Raw genomic sequence first — 17,775 nt, 5'->3', positions numbered from 1 at the left:
AAATTCGAAACAATGTCTCATTATGATCCATGACTTCTCGCCGCGTGTCACCTTGGCAGTTCCGGGTTAAGCTGTCAGCGGTAAAGTAGCTTTCCTGAGTGTGTTTTTTTTTGCGCGGACGCCCTTCTCATTTCCTCCGCACAACGCGCCGGCCGCTAGATTGCCTTTGTTTGGTCTATTTCCTTGGCGATTTACTCTCCAAGTGAGAGAACGGCCGTGGACTGAGCTGAGATGAGGCATGGCTTTATCAGACCACCATTACACTTCACCTCCATTCCATTTGCACCTTATTATTCTCATCTCGCCGCGGAGGGCCGCCACGCGCGCGCGTGTTTGTGTACTCTTGCCTTATCATGTTTTGCTTTGAGCGAACGCGCGTGCGGCACAACACCAGGCGAAGAAGAGGAAGAAGAAGAAGAAGAAGAGCGATGAGAGGGGGAGAGGGGGAGAAAGGAGCGTCCATGTGATACAGCCATTACACCTCATGCAGGTTCCATTTGCACCTTATTGTTTGTCTCATTGCCGGAAAAAAAAAAAAAAAAAAAGCAGGTAATTTACCAAGCCTGAAGAGGCAGCTGATCCCTTTTCCCTCGCCACAGTGTGTTTGTTTGTGTGTGCCTGTCTACGGGTGTGCAAATGTATATGCGGTACATCCATTCAGACAGCCGTAGCTTTTGCTTGTGCGCAATGACCCATTTGTGGGTATGAATTGTGACAGCATCTCCCTAACAGAAATGGCATTTTAACGGCCGAGCGCCTGTCTGGATGTTGCACGGGTGCAGATCTCCAAAAAAAAACAAAAAAACCTGACGCCTGCCTGTGTGTGGTTCTCTCCCCCCCTCCCCCCCTCCCCCAGCTCCCTGACCAGCGACCAGGGCTTGGACCTGATGGAGCGTCTGACCCAAAGACTGAGCCTCCACGCCGCAGACCTCACCCAGCTCTCGTACGTATGGGTACAAACATCCCTGTTGTCACGCACACACACACACACACACACACACACAACGGTTTGCAAGCCATACATCACATAAAAGATAATTGGGCGAGTTTAAAGCCTTTGAAACGGTGTTGTTTTGCACCTTTTCGCTCGGGGGGGAAACAGAACGAAGGTTGTCCAGTCAGTGCGAGATTTGTTTGTTCGAAAATGCTGTGCTACTCTGCCAGAGACCGTAGGCGTTTGTTGTTTTTCTGACCTTTTTTTTTTTTTTAGGGGGGGGGGGTTGGCTTCTTGCGGAGAGAGAAATCAGGCCTAATTACCTCCAGACACATAGTGATGTCTCTATTGTATTCAAAACACTGCCTTGCCACTATTGTCACCGTCAAAAAGAGAGCAGTCGAGCCTTCAAATGATTTTTAGCGCGAGGTGAAAGGACCAAGAGAGGAGGAGGTATCGAAAGTCGCCCGACAGGAGGCGGTTAATATATTAATGAGCAGCCGAACTGTCCTTGAACCCGGGCTGTTCTGCGCTCGGTTCTGCTTCTACATTTGATGTCATGCCATGAAGGAGGCAGAGGAGAAGTGTTCACCCAGGATCTGACGAGCCTTTTTTGAAAAAACAAAACAAAACAAAAAAAAAAACGCTCCTGCAGGAGAAGTGAAGTCTGGCTGGTTCGGTTACACCCGCGGCATACCGACACCAAAGCGGAGCGCGCCGCGGTGCACGGCTACACTGTAACTGTAGATACAAAGCGCTGCGGCTCCGGATAATAGCGAGCGAGAGGGGAAACTGCCAGAGCGTTCTGTGTGCGCCGCTCGGCATTAAAAATACACACAGTGACCTCGAAATACACGCAGCAAAGGAGGCGTTGTGATCTCTATCTTCAAACCCAGCCTCCGCGTTTAACGTTGGCGAGCCAGGATGTGTCACCGCGCCGGCGCCGATTTAGTTAATCTTGTTATTACACCTGTCATTTCCTATCACTCAGAATCGACTCCTGATGCACGTTAATGTCTGCGTGTTGAGGAAAAGCCGGTGGCTTTATTGCACTGTAGTATCTTTAATATATGCAGCAGAGAAAGGCCACTTTACTCACGTTAAACTAATAATGCTTAATAACCGGTTTCAGGTTAAGGTATAACTCCTGAAAACTAACAAGTATAAAAACTAATTTTCCACAGTTACTCCTACCATATGATCTCCTGACTGTACATATTAGTGGTGGAAGATTATTTCTAGTTATTCTTTATGAACACAGTTATTCAGTGTTATTCTTACTGTCGCTACAACATTTCGTTATCGTTCTGCAGGACTCAGTTAATTATCCTGAGCAGGTTTTGCTCTAAACTACCAAAATTTGTCGGAGCGGTTTCTCATTTTTCTATAAAATGAAGACACGAGCCTTGTTGGTTACATTGAACTGGTGGGATAATGACAGGATAATGGTTCCTGCCACGAAACAAAAAGTTTGTTCGGGAGTGCTTTGGTAATGATTTGGACACGTTCCAGGTGTTGACTTGACCTCCAGTTTCCCCAGACATCTGTGGGAAGTGATGGACAAACAAGTCAGGTCCACGGAGGCTCCACCTCACCACTTGCAGGCTTTAAAGGATCTGGTACGACGTCCTCGGGGCTTATTTGGTGGCAAATAGGGAACTAAAACAGAATTTGGCAGGAGGTCATGATGTTATGGCTGATTAGCGTATTTTAAACTGTAGTTCAGCTGCAGGTCTCATCTACTCATACTGATGCAAAAGCAGAAGTTTGCATCGGTGAGACAAAATGAGTCCTCTTTCTCTGGGTCATAACATCTAAATACTCTCACGATATACAAACATTGTTAAGCTAAAACTAATATAGCTCTGTCTGTTGACCACAAACATCCACAAACCATAGAAAACGGTGCTTTTTCATCAACTTGGTTGAGAATCGTTCTGATTTTAAGTTATTTCCTCAGTGGTAGCCCAGTGATATGTGGTACACTGAAGAAGCGAGACACACAAAAAGCTACTTCAACTTAAAAAAAAGAAATATTAGATACATTTATAACAACAAATATATAGTAAAGCCTTGCGCTAAATCCTCCTTCGTTCTGCCTCTGCTGAAACAGCGTCAGAAAAGTGTCCATTCATCTGTAATATCTTCTCAGAGGCTCTTCTGTTAAACTGCATTGAATTAAACAGTAAAGTGTTTACTGTGTTTATTTAGCCTAGCCCACTGACTATAATGGGGGTTGTCAAAATAATCGAAGCCTTTGTCGGTACAACACAATTCAGTGGTGCTACAAACCAGCCTCCGAAATGAAAATAGTTAATTCAACAGCTCTCCCGCCAAACGCTGAATACTTCGACCTTCACCAAACTAAGATTTAGTGCGGGGCTGTTAAATAAGAGCACATTCGGTTTAACTAGCGTACCTAATGAGCTGGAAAGTGAGTGTAGATGTATACAGTATTTCTGCATACATCTTTGATCCCAGTGTAAAAAGCAACAGATGCTTAAACAAGACAAAGACTCCTACACTCCTTATTTACATTATGCTAGACAGAAAAAAAAAACAAAAAAACATATCCCCCTTTGTCTGGCTTCTTTTTTTTAAATTTTTTATTGTTATTCGATCGTTTTTCGTTTGCAAAGGACTGAAAGCACATTCATGCAAAAATAGTTCGAGGCGGAGGACGTGACGCAAGCTCATTGTGCCTCTTGCTGCGCGGCCTCGACAGGTGAGCGTTTGAAAGCCTCCGTCTGAATGCGAGTCGGCTGGAGCACGAGCGCCGGGTCAGAGCGCGCCGCCCCGCTCCGCGGCCCACCTCTTTTTCACTCGCTCTGACGAGCCCAGATAGCAGGAGGAGGAGAAGGGATACTCAAACATGACGACATTTTTCAGACGGTGAGAGTAAAAAAAGAAAAAAAACAAGAGGATCAAGGTTTGTTTTTGTGCTGCTGAGGTTTTCAGACGCTGAAAACAATTATGTTTCCTCCTGCCACAAAACATTCCCTTTCTCAAAAGAGATTTTGAAACAGCAATTCTGGTTTGATGATGATGGTGATGATGATGATGGTCTGGAGATAATATGTTCCCCCTTTTTTTTTTTTTTTTTTTTCAGATGACGTAAGTGTTTTGCTCGTCAGAAACACTAGGGGGAGTGGGACACACACTCACAAGTCCGTCCTCGCACACAGTCTGTGCAGGGACACACACCTCCTGCCAATATCCCGCCAAACAGTCGGCGCATAAAACCCTCGTCGTTTCCCACCAGCGAAACCAATATGAAGTCCCAAGCTCACACGTCCGATAACACAGGACGCCGCAGCGCGAAGTCCTCCAGATAACTTGTCTATCTTAACTTCATCTCCCAACTGTGGCAGTGTTTTTTTTCCCCTTTAGTATGTTTAAATAGGGTTTGTGTGGCTTAGGGAGAAGCAAAAAAAAGCAAAAAAAAAAAGTCACGTCAGTTCAATTTGAGATGCATCGAGATCTCGGGCTGAATACTCTCAGCCAGGGAGAATAGAGGCAGGGGTAGAGATTGTGGAAACATTGACATTTAGGAGAGCAAACAGAGCCCAGGTGAAGGCGCTGGTGGAGGAGGAGGTCGTATTTCTTTCAGAGCTGTGTGTGCGTTAGAGTGCATGTGTGTGTGTGACCATGTTCGCGAATGCATCGGTGCGCGGTCGGGTCCGTCTGTCTGCCGGTACTGGCTCGTTTATTGCTCCTGAACGAGCGAGTGTCGCCGCGTCTGTAGCCGGGCTGACTGATGGTGAGTGGGTCTGGGTCACAGCACAGCACTGATGGCGGTCTGATGGATCTGCCTCTCTCTGTAGTACAGTCTGGCAGGAAGTGAACTAAAAATGTATATTCACTTTCCAGCGCTTAACAGTTCAGACCTGGAGAGGCACCGAAATGATTTGGTGGTTTGGAGCTGGGGAGAAAAATGGGATATGTCTCAAGCCACCATGTGGTTTCACTCTTATTTATTGCCAGCTGCCAGTTAGTTATGGACTTAATATTGACCCCAGCAATCCATAGCTTTGGTTTTGTATCCATCATCCACTAGCCATACCATATATGAAGTATTTTACATTTTTCATTTTTTCTCTACATTTTTCCTTCTGTTTACTTCAGTAAAAAGTGACGATTTACTAGTAGTATCAGTCTGTACTTAAAGGAATAGTGTGACATTTATTAAAGGTAATCGTTGAAAAGCTTCAACCATAAAAGCTGGATGCTGAAATTCAAGAAACACTGTGCACCAAAGCCCTTGAATGCTCTGCATAGACTACGAATGGTCACTTAGCATTCTGCAATTTTGAGGAAGTACCTCTTCATACCAGCAGGTGGCAGTAATCTTTATTTGTTATCTAAAGGGGAAACAGGTAGAGCTGCTTTTACCTGGTTGGCTTGAAAGCTAGGAAAAGCTACAAACCTAGTTAATCTACTTTACCCCTTACCCCTAGATCTTAGGTCTTAAACAGGGGATCCACACTCCCTATAGGGGGTCTGGGAAGTAGTGGGGGGGGGGGGTCTCAAAATCTTTGGTTGATTAGATATTTTTATATATTTTTTAAATTTAAATTTCTTTAAATACGTGTTAACACGAATCCAACATATTTTGTTACTAGACCTGTCAATCTAAGGCTCCTCTACACACTAGGCCCCGCCCCTATCGCTGCTGAGCCAATCACAAGGCCGCATATTACATGCTGATTCTGTGCTGCTATACATACACACACACACATATGTGTATATATATATATATATATATATATATATATTACTAATTGAACCCGTGTATTATTCTTACAGCTTAATATTTAATGCAAAAGGCATTAGGTGTTTAATATAGAACACATATAGTAGGTAGGGGGTTACTACTTCATCTCCCAGCAGTTTAGGGTCCTGCCCTAGATGTTTACTTTCATCCCTTCCATTTCTCTTCTTGTGCACTGATTTGTTAAGATCAACAGCCAATCAGAGAGATCTATCGGTCACACCGACAAACAAAAAAACAAAAAAAACAGGGTCAAAGCATCAAAGGTCACTAATTGACACAAGGTTTTTATTAGCTAACAGGTGGAGTCTCCACGGTTGACGTGGTTAAGCTTCGCGATGTTTAATTTTCTGTATATAACAAAGCACTTAAGACATATTTTGCATGTTATTGTACACATCGTAAGGTTGTCGCATGTCACTTAATACTGTGAAAAAAATAAAGCACTAGATGGTTAGGAGTAAGGACGGGGGGGTAGGCAGTTCTTCACCGAGGCCTAAGCTGACTTGGTGTGTTACTCTTATACCGTTAGAACGTACCAGCATGGGTAGGCTTCTTCTTTCTGCTTCCAGTCTTTATGTTAAGTTAACGATCTCCTGGATGTAGCTACATATTTAACGCACAGATATATAGAACATTTTTAAGTTAACCCTCGCCTGCAAAGCAAATGAACTTCTGAGGTTCTGGTTTCCAAAAATGTTGAACTATTCCTTTAAGCCACATTAAACAGTTTGTACAGAATAAATCTCAAACTCAGTAGTTTAGTTCGCTATGTTTGCTGTGGTTATATTTTTAGGACAAAACATACAAAACAGCAGAACCACATGAATCTTTCTTTTTAAAATCCCAATAGCCTTGTTCCCGTGATAAACTCTGCTGATATACTAGAAAAAGAAGAAATACATGATTTAATTTAAGATTTATTCCACAAATGTGTGTCATTGAGAGCACGTGAAAACATAGCCCCGTACTAGAAGCAAATAAAATCACATTTTATTGTACAAATTCTTCTTCTTCAAGCTGAATTTTTAAGAGACGAGCTAAAGGTTTTTCCCAATTTGGTTTCAGATTTTCTACTTGAAGAAATCAAACCCTTTGGGGCTAAAAGTAGGCGATAATAATCAGATTCTTCAGTTCTGGCGTTCTTAAATTTCTCACTAACTAACTCGGGGCTGATGCGTCTGACGTTGATCATTTGTTTTTTCGTGCCATGTGTTCTTTCTTCATCACCATCTCAGGCATCCCTGGTTTAATTTTAATTCTGAGAAAACTTTGAGGAAGACGATCCCGCCGCTGCTGCCTCCCAGTTTTCCCATAATTGTTTCAGATTTTTCCCAGTTTGAGTGCCACCACGAGGGCTATGAATTCACAGTTCATTTGTTCTTTTAGCTGTTACACTAATGTCTTTTCAGTCTCTCATGAAAATGTTTTTCATTTGGGAAGTAGTTTTTTGTTGTTTTTTTTTCTTTACACATTCCTACACAGTTTTTTTTTTTTTTTTTTTTTACTCCTGACCATCGCTGGCAGTTCTTACAGAGTCTGCTGCAGTTGTTAGATTTTATTTCGAGGCCGACCTCGGGGACCTTCAGCATTTATTCTGCTCCAGGGAGAGAAGTCTGCTGCTGACTCTTGACCAGACGGAGGAGAATGGGCACAGGGAGAACAGGCAGGTTACTGTAGGTAGAAAGAAAACAAGGCGCTCAGATGATAACAGTACTTTGCTCTTTGGTCAAATTTGAGCTGAAAAGGAAAAAGGAAATTATGATCGTATACGTCCTTTCCAGGGAGGGCATTCTGTTCTCTTTACTGACGCCCCCTTGGTTTCACTTAATCGATTTGTGCGTCGAGTTAAACACAGTTGAACTTGCTCAGAGTAAGATGAGAAGATCGATACCACCCGCATGTTCGTCCAGTGAATAATTAGTTCATTCACATGTTCCTTACATTTTGCACAGATGGGAAAACATTTTTTTGACCTACCATACACACCTCAACGTGGAAACTACATGGACGCTCTGAATGATTTGCAGTATAGTAAAAGCAGATCGAGGAGATCCAAGCAGCCATTATATGTGATTCATTTCAAAAATGTTAATTACAAAAACATGGTGTTATGCCCTAAAGCAGAGGTCTTCAACATGTTTCAGACCAAGGAGAGATTAAGTAAGGAGCCCCTACCTATTGTATGTGTTCTATATTAAACTACTGCTATTTATAAATATATATTATTATTATCATGTTTTTTATGTTGATGTGTATTGAAAGATATTTAAATTTATGGGGGGAAATTAAAAAAAAAAAAAAATATATAGTATATATATATATATATATATATATATATATATATATATATATATATATATATATATATATATATGAAAAATGTCCAATCAACCAAAGATTTTGCGACCCCCCTGCAGAGCCTCGGTGGACCCCCTGTTGAAGACCTATGCATTAAAGAGGCTACATACTAAGTATCTGCCTGCGGGAAAAAAAAAAATAACAGAAGCTTGCAGTATTTGAATTACCGTAACTCACCAATGGACAAAGTGTAGCCAAACACTGGGAAGTTGCGCTTTCTGGGAAAAAGCTGCCATTACGGTAATGATGAGGCACCGCTGCTGTCGGTTGCAGGTTGGGAATCGATTGCAGTTGTTTGGAGGAAATTGTTGGTAATAACTAAGTCAGTTATACCCTTGAAAAGTCACGAAGGTCTTCCAGACTATAGCACAACTTTCCAGTGTTCAGCCACACTTTGAATTTCACCAGTAGCGCAAACCACTGTGAGTTACGGTAATTCAAATGCAGCGTGCTTTAACGGACCGGTTTTAAAAGCGTAACTCAGTCATGTAAATGTTTCCATTCAGAATCTCATTATTACAATTATTCCGGCATCGCAACATTTTATATGTTTTGGGGAGGTGCAGGTCATATGGTCTGGGTGAGCTGGTGTAGATCTGACACAGAAGTATAGATCTGACTTTGTTTGGGGCAATTGAGCAGCTTAATTAGTGGATTTTAGATGTTTTTGTTACACTTTCGATTCTCGTTGCTCCTCCCTGCTTCCAATCCTTATGCGAAGCTAATTCACAGCTGTAGCTTCACATGTATAAAACATGTATAAAAGTCGCAGTAGAGTGGCATTAATTTCTCCTTTGCCGTCTGCCTGCAGAGTCCTGGGTCCCGCCCTGACGTTCAGAGTTGGCCCAAACCCCAAGAACGTAAGCACCGCGGATCTCGTCCAAGTCGCAGGTAAGAGCAGTTTCCGGTTCATTTTCCCCCGAAACCACCTTTCACGCAGGGACCCATGTTGACAGCCTTCATTGAGACACATCTCATTTTCAGTAGCCGGAGCGCTCTGTCACCGTCTGGGCCTCGGTAAATGAGAACACAGATTAGTCTCTCCAGATACAGTAGATAGGCCGGCGTTCATCTTGTTCAGACAAACCCCTGTCCCTAAGAAGATTATCAACACTCTGCGATGACAGATGACCATCAGTTACAGAGATGATGAGCCCACCGTGCACACCGACCGCTCCTACACACACACACACGATTCATGTACAGTTCACACTGCAGTTTATTTGGCCTTGTATTACGTCCAGCGGGCTGACAGGTTGGAACAGGTTGGAACAGGTTTTGGGGGCAATCAAATCAGAGTGTGCGCTTCTGTGTGAGTTCGAGTACGTACGTACGTATGTTTGTAGAATGATGGAGAGCTGTCACACACAGAAAGGAGGATGTCAGTATGCGCTGCCTTCGCTCCCCTCTTCATTGTCTGCACCGGGATCAGCCTGGCGTTGGCGTTTCGTGCACGCACGCATGCGTGTGTGTGTGTGTGTTGGATGTGTGCGTATGTCCTTGCTTTGGTCGGAAATGACTTTGAGAAGCGCAGCACTGCTCCCAACAGTCAATATCATCCAATATCACCCCACTGGAATCAATATGGCGGTGTTGTTATTGGCACAAATGTGTTGCTGCTCCAGTTTTTTTCCTGTGCGTTTTTTTATTTTTTTCTTTCTTTCTTTTTTTTTTTTTTTGGCACCGACCCGTTTCGCTATTAGAGAAGTGCTGGATGACGGCTGATGATACAGATTTACCGCGAGAAAGGCCGGAGGTTGAGCTTTGATTCGTGTGTGTGCTCGGTGGATTACAGCCCGCGCCCGTACTCATCCCTCGCCGTCACCCGACTTTTGTAGTATTTATTAAACAAAACGAACAAACACTGCACGCTCTGTCACTATTATGCTCTATCTTAACGTCTTTTCTCTCTTTTTTTCTTTTTTTTTACCTCCTTCCTCGCTTGTGTGACTGACTTTGATGAGGTGGCGTGTGGCGAGAGCTAATGACAGGCGTGAGCAGGGCTGAAATGTCAGACCAAATGTTAAGTCAACATGATCATGAGATCGGCCCGTGTTGATGAATTATGAATACAGCCCACCTGAATAGCAATTTGTAAAAAAAGCAGATGGAAGGAACTACTTATTCTTTGGATGCATTCTTCTTTTAACCCACATAGAGATGTTTAAAAATGGTGAAATTGGATAGAAATGCTCTTTCAGCGCTCTTAGATGAAACCCTGTATCCCCTCCTCTATTTCCACCGCAGTGTGAAGCAAAGCGCTCTTCCCGCTCGCCTCCTAATATTAAAAATAATCTGAAGTGAATGCAGAATCCGTCCCTCTCCAGTCCAGCGGCTCTCCAGCTGCAAATAAGCGCGCATGACATCGAATTCAATGCGACGCGGCGAAAGGCGCGGTGATTTCAAAGCGGTTACCAGGTTGTGGAGCAACAGCGCGGTTAAGGAACGCTCCGAAAATCAAACTGACACCCACATGCAGCGGCCACCTGGGTAATCCTGGCTGACCTTTGCCTTATATGTGACTGTGCATAAATGACGTGGCCTCCTAATGAACTCATCAGAACCCCCGCTGCATCCTGTCCTGTCCTCGGCCTGCACACGTGGAGCCTTAAAGCGGCCGCGAAAACCCGGGAAACTAAAAAACTGGACAATGGTGCAGGAAATTCACATTCGTCTTTGCAGCTAATTAGTGCCACCGTGTTCTAAATGTGCTTAATATGTTGTGTTTGTGTGAAGTGTGAGGAGACTTTTTCACATATCTAGATTTTTAGTCATAGAAAACACCGAAAAGAAGCGTATTTTCCATCCGAAAAGCTGAAAGTTGTTAATTTGTGCTTTGTAATTGGCTATTAGAGTTGTGTTTTTTGTTGACGAAATAACCATTTCTACACTTCGTGGGTTGTTTTGTATTTGCACTTTTGGGAAGAAAAGAGAAGAAATGAGTGAATCACTGTCTTTTAATTTCCCTGCTTTCATTTCATTTCGTCTTCTTTTTGATTAACTGATCAGTCTTTCATTGAAAGGTAGCTGTTGCAAATTAGAGGGGGAGATTTTCATTTATCTTTATTTTGTCTGACCAACAGCCCAAAACCTAAACACAGTCACTTTACCTTAATAAAAAGCAGTGAACATAATGAAAACAGCTGCAGTGGGTGGTTAATCCAAGTTATATTTAGTATATTGTATAATAATTACATAACAATGTGAAAATTTATGATAATCTCTGGATCTTTGCCGCTATCTGTATCTTTTTTTAGATTAATAACTTAATCAGATGTTTAAAAATGAGGAATGTGATTGTCATTGTTGTGAGAGTCACATATATATTAAACCTCCAGTGGTAATACCTTGACTGTACTCTGCAGTGTCTTAGCGAGGTTAATATGTCTCCGCTACATTCTGCTGTCCATCTATCTGCCCATCAGTTCTATTTGATGTGTTCAATGCCCCATTGAAAAGAATAGACAAAGAGACTCGGTTGAAAGGCACGGACAGTATAGAGGAGATTTGATAACTCATTGAAAAGCATCTTTTAGGCAGCAGGTTCTTAGCGGCTGTGTGGTGAAAGGCCTGCTGGGAGGTCTGACTGTATTAGTGGAGGTAGAGGCTCTTGTGTTCTGCTCAACTGGAAAACCGCAGGACAAAGACCTGCACTGCCTAATCCCTGCTCGGCTGCAAAACAAAAGAGAAAGCTGCTGCTTTATCAAAACTACAAGGCATTCTGTGTGTGTGTGTGTGTGTCCGTGTTTGTGCGGGTGTGTGCATGTTGGTGTGTGTGTGTGAGATTTTTTTATTTATTTATTTATTTATTTTTTTGCAGCTGTGTTCATACTGTGCCAAGAAAATGATTTATTCAATATTTGATGAAGTGGCAACCAAGCTGTTAAAACCAATGTTGAAATGTGTTGTTTAGAACTCTGCTCTTTTCTTTTTTTTTTGCCTTCTTGCTTCCTCTCTGTGATTTCTAAACATGTAAATCATCTTCAGTTTGGGGGGAGTGTGTGTGTGTGTGTGTGTGTGTGTGTGTGTGTGTGTGGTGTGTGTGTGGGTGTGTTGTGTGGGTGTGTGTGTGTGTGGGGGGGGGGGGGGGGGTAATGGATCTGCCAGAACTGCTTTCGCTCACTGCAGAGCAACGTTTTGTAGATGGTGATGGATTTGATCCACTTACATGTTTGTGCACTTAGCAGTGGGTAGGTGGTTGTATGTGCAGGAAGGCTTCAAGTGTTGTTATTATTTCTTTACAGGACAATATAGATATGATGTGATATAGATGTGCATCATCTTTGGGATTTTTTTTTTCATCGGTCAGCGAGCGTTTGGCGTGAAAACCGGAGTCAGAGACGTGCAGGCCAAACACCGTGGATATGTGTGCGTTAAGAGAGCGGCTGTAGGTGGTGGGTGGGAGCTGGGTGAGGACACTCCTATTGTCTTGGCTGTCACGGCTGGGCGACCCCGGAGCCCCTCGGAGCCCCTCAGAGGCCTCAAAGGGCCCAGAGGCCAGGCCACAGCAATGAGTCCGCAGGCCCCCAGGCCGTGAGAACCCCGGCCCTGGTCAATGAGCGCTGGGAGTCTGGGGACCCTGGGAGCAACTTGCCGGGCCATCTGGAGCAGAGAGCAGAGACCCTGACACACGGCTGTCACCCGAGGGAGACACCCAAAAGACGTGGACGCAGACAATGTCGTCCCCCGTGTTCCTGCCTCTGTTTGTGTTTGTCTGCCACACACACACACACACACACACACACACACACACACTTTTTCCCTCACATGTAAGTGACAGCAGAATGGAAAGTGAGAAGGAAATTGTTGGTGAGAAAAGGTTTTTTTTTTCGAGGAGGGGGAGAAAAATAGTTGGTTTCCATTTACCTGTCTTTTCACTTTTATAATTTGTGCATAAAAACAAATAATGATAAAAAAAGATGAGAAGAAAAAGTTGGAAAACAGAAACAGACTATCCCCCGTAGGTCGTTCTCCTCCACAACTTGGAGGAGAACGCGCAGACGTAGACGCGGCCGCTTATTAATAACCATCTAGTGCCATTATCAATCTTTGGAGATGTGTTTCAATCCAACGGATGAATTTAAATCCAATATTCAGTCTCTTTTAGCTCAGTTTTTCCACCAACGAAAATATTGGAGTCTTTCCAATCGTACATATATTCTTGGTAGAAAAATGGAGATTGCGCCTGATTTCAGAGGCAAAAAATAGCGTCGTATAAAAACACCTGCGAATGTCACCTTTCAGAAATTAATATGTGAGAGGAATAGAAAATCCCACACTTTTCTTTTTTTTGTTTGAGGTTGGACTGACAGTTTGTTTTCTTCTGTTATTTTATCTTCTTTACTTTCACGCACTCGACAAACCAACGGGTAATAATGAAAGTTCTTTTTTTTTTCTTTTTTTTGCATATGTTTCTGGATTTATTTATTTTTTATTAACATTCTCATTATTATTCAGAAGAGAAGCTGAAAATGTAGCGTAAATGCAAAATAGAGCGACTATTAGACTCTGTTGTAAGACGTGAAATATATTACAGTGTCTGTTTTAACGGAGCCAGCCCCTAATATTAATGGGTTCCCTTTCTGTTTCGGTCCATTTGCCTGCATGTACGCCTGATTCCTCCTCTCCTCTTCATGGGAAGGCCTGGCCTGACACACACACACACACACACACACACACACACACATGCAGACATGTCTAACGTGAACGCACAGTAGCTGTGGCTGCATAATGGTGCTAGCTACCATTGGAGTGGTGAGTGGTAGTCTTTTCCAGCTGAGCAGATTAGCATAGATCTCCCACGCAGACAGAGTTGACCTTCACTCTGGCAAACACTTGTCAAAATGCCAGCGATAATTACCTGCTCTCTTCGCTAACAGCACAATGGTTTATCCACCTGCATCTCAGGCGTGCAGGACGGATGTGTAGTGCTATAGCGGCCTGTTTTTGGACGTACACCGCTGGTAAAGGTAATATAAGCTGTGGGGATTCCTGCGTGACACGTGTGTCTGTGTGTGTGCGCGTTTGATTCCTGCCTGATATTGTAATATTTACCATCCGTACGTCGGCAAGCCGCCAGAGGCTAAAGAAATAAGTGTGAATTAAATTTTCTGAATGCTTTTGCTCACATCCGGACACATGTGGCTGGAATGAAATTAGTTTTGTCAGCATGGGTTTGCGCGATCAAGAAACATGTCAAGAAGAGCGTTTTTTTATTCCCTTTAGCTCGGCGGCGGCGGCGTCTGTGTCGGATTCCTGATTGTCTGTGTGTTCGTGCCTTTAACATCTGTATCAACGGGCGTAGAGGTCAGAAAACAACCCGATTCCTCTCTTACCCTCCTCTTCCTCCCTCCTTCCCTGCCTCCCTCCCTCCCTCCCTCCCTGGGCACTCTCCTCTCTCCTCCTCATCACTGGCTGCCCTCTCTGGTTGAGTGCTTGAATGTGCTCAGTTCGGTGATCAAAGTCTTCCTCGGTCTCTTCTCCTCCATTGCCCCTGGCTCTGTGTGTGTGTGCGCGAGTGTGTGTGTGTGTGTGTGTGTGTGTGTGTGTGTGTGTGTGTGAGAAAGTATGTGTGTGTCATTCAGCTACAAGCCCGGCTCTCAGTCGTCTAAACCGTCACTCTCACTATCTTCTTTCACTCTCAGTAGTACCTTTTCAGGCTCGCTTGCATCATCCCTCTGTCTGCTAGAGGGCACACACACACACACACACACACACACACACACATATATATACACATATACACACACACGCGCAAACAAACCTACACTGATTCTTATTCGATATGACACATCTCACTTTTCTGTCTTTATGCATTGTTGATCTCGGGAAACGTCTTCTGTCTGTTGCAATAGGTAAAACCGCAGTTTGTTTCGCTCCTCATGTGCATGTGTGTTTGCCTGCTCGCTGCAGGCTGCCAGATAACACACACAGCCGAATGACTCACAACATATTTTAGCTTTGTTTTGTTGGGAACTTTCAGTCTCCACCAGGGTGTTAAACGCCTTTTTAATTCCAAGGTCAGATGCTTTATCCTCATTTTTTTTATTTTTTTTATTTTTTATTTTTTTTGTGCTTCTCCTGCCTTTTCTAGTGCCTCCAGGAACAGAGAGATATCTCAAATTGTCAGCACTTAAAAAGGCTCTAGTATGGAGTTCTGTAAATCCGTCTAAAACATGTAGTTTTTTATCCTTGTCCCTGGCCCAGAGAGTGAGCTTTCATCACCACTGACTCTTTGTACTCGTCTCATTTGAAAAAAAAAAAGGGTGGGGGGGGGGGGGGGGTCACGTGGAAACACTTTCCATTGTGCCGAGGAGCTGCGAATGTTCCAACAGATGAATTGGACTGTGTCTCAAACTCTCCTTTATCCCGTTTATCCTTGTCACTCTTTCCCGCTCTCGCCCTTTCTCCGTGCTCTCCCGCTCTTCGTTATTCCTCTCCATAGCTTCAGTGTTATCCCCCCCCCTGCACCTTCATTGTAGGGTCAGGGCTCCGCTGCTCCTGTAAACATATTTACTGTGTCAACATTGCTGTTGCGAAGCAGCTGAAGACAGTAACAGGTGCCTGTCAACAGCCGGCCTGATCTCCAGTGCATTAAAGGATCTTTGCTGTAGACGAGGATTAGTGTCGCCTGGCATTGTTTGTTTGCTAATTCCATCTCCAAGGTATTTGTGGAAAATAGGCATGAATAATTGAAAGCGATTTCCAGTGGACGAAACGAAGCTATCAGCGAATGGAGAGAGATTAATGAGTGTGGGTGGGGTGGGGATGAGGGGGGTGAAACACAACGCAAATTGGAACAACGGAGCAACCTTTCTCCGACACCCACAGAGACCCCGAGTTCGTAAACAAAAAATTGAATATGCATTGTTTCAGTGGTGGAAAAGAGCTTTGAAATGGGAAATGGACACGGATCAGAAAGGAAACGCGGCGATATGTTTAAATCATAAGTGTGTAAACGCATGATACCGAGGTGTTTAGGTGCTTTTCACGGTCGTCAGCACCAAGTATTTCCAAATTGAATCAACGCAGTGAAGCCCATTTAAATAAATATCCAACTTCCTTAAGCTCCTGATCTAAACCTACAAGCGGGACCTGACTAGGACTGTAGCTGTAAAAACTTTTTTAACAGCCTAACACCCTCGCACTTCTTAAAATACACAGACAGAGCTATTAAAACAGGCAAAATACACGTAGTTTCTCGTCACTTTCTGGCTTCATTGGACCATTGTAACCAATGTTATTAATTAGTGGTGGCAACAGTGCAACGTAAAACTGCTGAAACTCGCCGTGCTGATTGGTCAGTCTGACCGAGAGCCTCTCTAACCACCTTCGCCTAAAATCTTGTACAAATACCCGTGGCCCCGCGGGCGATGAATCCTAATGCCTTGTGTTGCAAATATTAAACTGTAATAACTTTGCCAATCCCTTAATTTGCATGCGGCACCATGAGGTCGAAAATTCTAATTTGTCCATGTTGGGTTTTTTTTTTTTTTTGTCTGAATACCTACAGTCGAGTCATGACTCACCATTCCCACCGCCTCGGCTGTACTTTGTGTTTAGTCCTAATTAAAAATGTTCCTCCGAACAGTCACACTGGAAGCTGACATATCACAGTTGTTTCAGAAATGCTCCAGTGCAGCTTCTAACTGCAGCATTGTTAAGTTGTGTGTGTGCGGGGCGAGTTTAGACACTTTAGAGCACTTTAGACTTTAGTGTATGTTGGCTCTTAAAAGATAGCGAGCATCGTGGTGAACAGCTGCCTAAAAGTGCTGCTAGCATGTGTTCTATAATTGTTGCTTCATTGATCAGCATTACAACTTGATTTATTAGGTATTTAATCAAATAACAAACACCGATTTGTGAGAACTTGCTGCATTACACTATATATATATTAAGTCTATAGTACATATGCAGCTGTTGGAGTCAAGGTGCTGTCGCGATCAGGTCAAACGAACGTACACAATGCTGATTAAACTAATCACTGCCAGGTAAATCCCACGCTGGTGCTCGGGTAGTGATGCTTTTTTATGTCAGCCTGCAGTGACTATTTTCCAGAGCTGAAGGGAGAAGCACTCACAGAGTGGCTTTACACCAGGCATAAAAAAAAACAGCGTTGCAAATGTTACTGTGGCTCAATGAATTCCCTGTCTGTCGTGGTCAGCGAGGATGAACTAGAGCAGGAGTGTTCAACGTGTTTCAGGCCAAGGACCCAAACTGACTGAGAGATTAAGTAGGGACCCCCCTGCTTACTATTCTATATTAAAATCAGCCTAGTGCAAATTATAAATATATCATTTTCCATTCAATATTAGGCTATTCAAATAATACACAAGTTCAAATATTCCTTTTTTTATTCCAAATATGTGCGACAGTAGGGTGGACATGCAACTGACATAAACTGTGTGTGTGTGTGTGTGTATATATAGAATTGAAAGCTGTACATTTTGGCCGCAGTAGTTGTCTGATGGGAGCAAGTTACACTGTTAGCTTCTCTTCTGCTAATGTTTTATCGTGAGTCTGGGATTTCTGACTGAATAGGCTCTCGGCTAATTGCAGGAAACCTGAGTCAGCGTGTAATATATGCGGCCTTGTGATTGGCTCAGCAGCGATGGGGGCGTGGCCTATTCTGTACAGGAGGCTGTGATTGACAGGTCAGGTCTAGTGTGGCGCTCTGCCTCCATTTATCCCTTTACTAAAATATGTTGGA

General features: G+C 43.5%; 1 protein-coding gene across 1 annotated transcript in view; it reads left to right on the top strand.

Annotated features, from left to right (window-relative positions):
* Window positions 1-17,775, top strand: part of ptprn2 (protein tyrosine phosphatase receptor type N2) — a 124,349-nt gene that overhangs the window by 39,281 nt on the left and 67,293 nt on the right. Inside the window, exons 9-10 of the mRNA XM_047568048.1 lie at window positions 857-943; window positions 8,878-8,957. Coding sequence (XP_047424004.1) covers window positions 857-943; window positions 8,878-8,957 — 167 coding nt within the window. The remainder of the gene's footprint in view (window positions 1-856; window positions 944-8,877; window positions 8,958-17,775) is intronic.

This window comes from Mugil cephalus, chromosome 18, assembly GCF_022458985.1.
Source record: "Mugil cephalus isolate CIBA_MC_2020 chromosome 18, CIBA_Mcephalus_1.1, whole genome shotgun sequence".
Taxonomy (NCBI): domain Eukaryota; kingdom Metazoa; phylum Chordata; class Actinopteri; order Mugiliformes; family Mugilidae; genus Mugil; species Mugil cephalus.
Note: the sequence above shows the minus strand (reverse complement) of the source record. Positions and strands in the feature narration are given on the sequence as shown.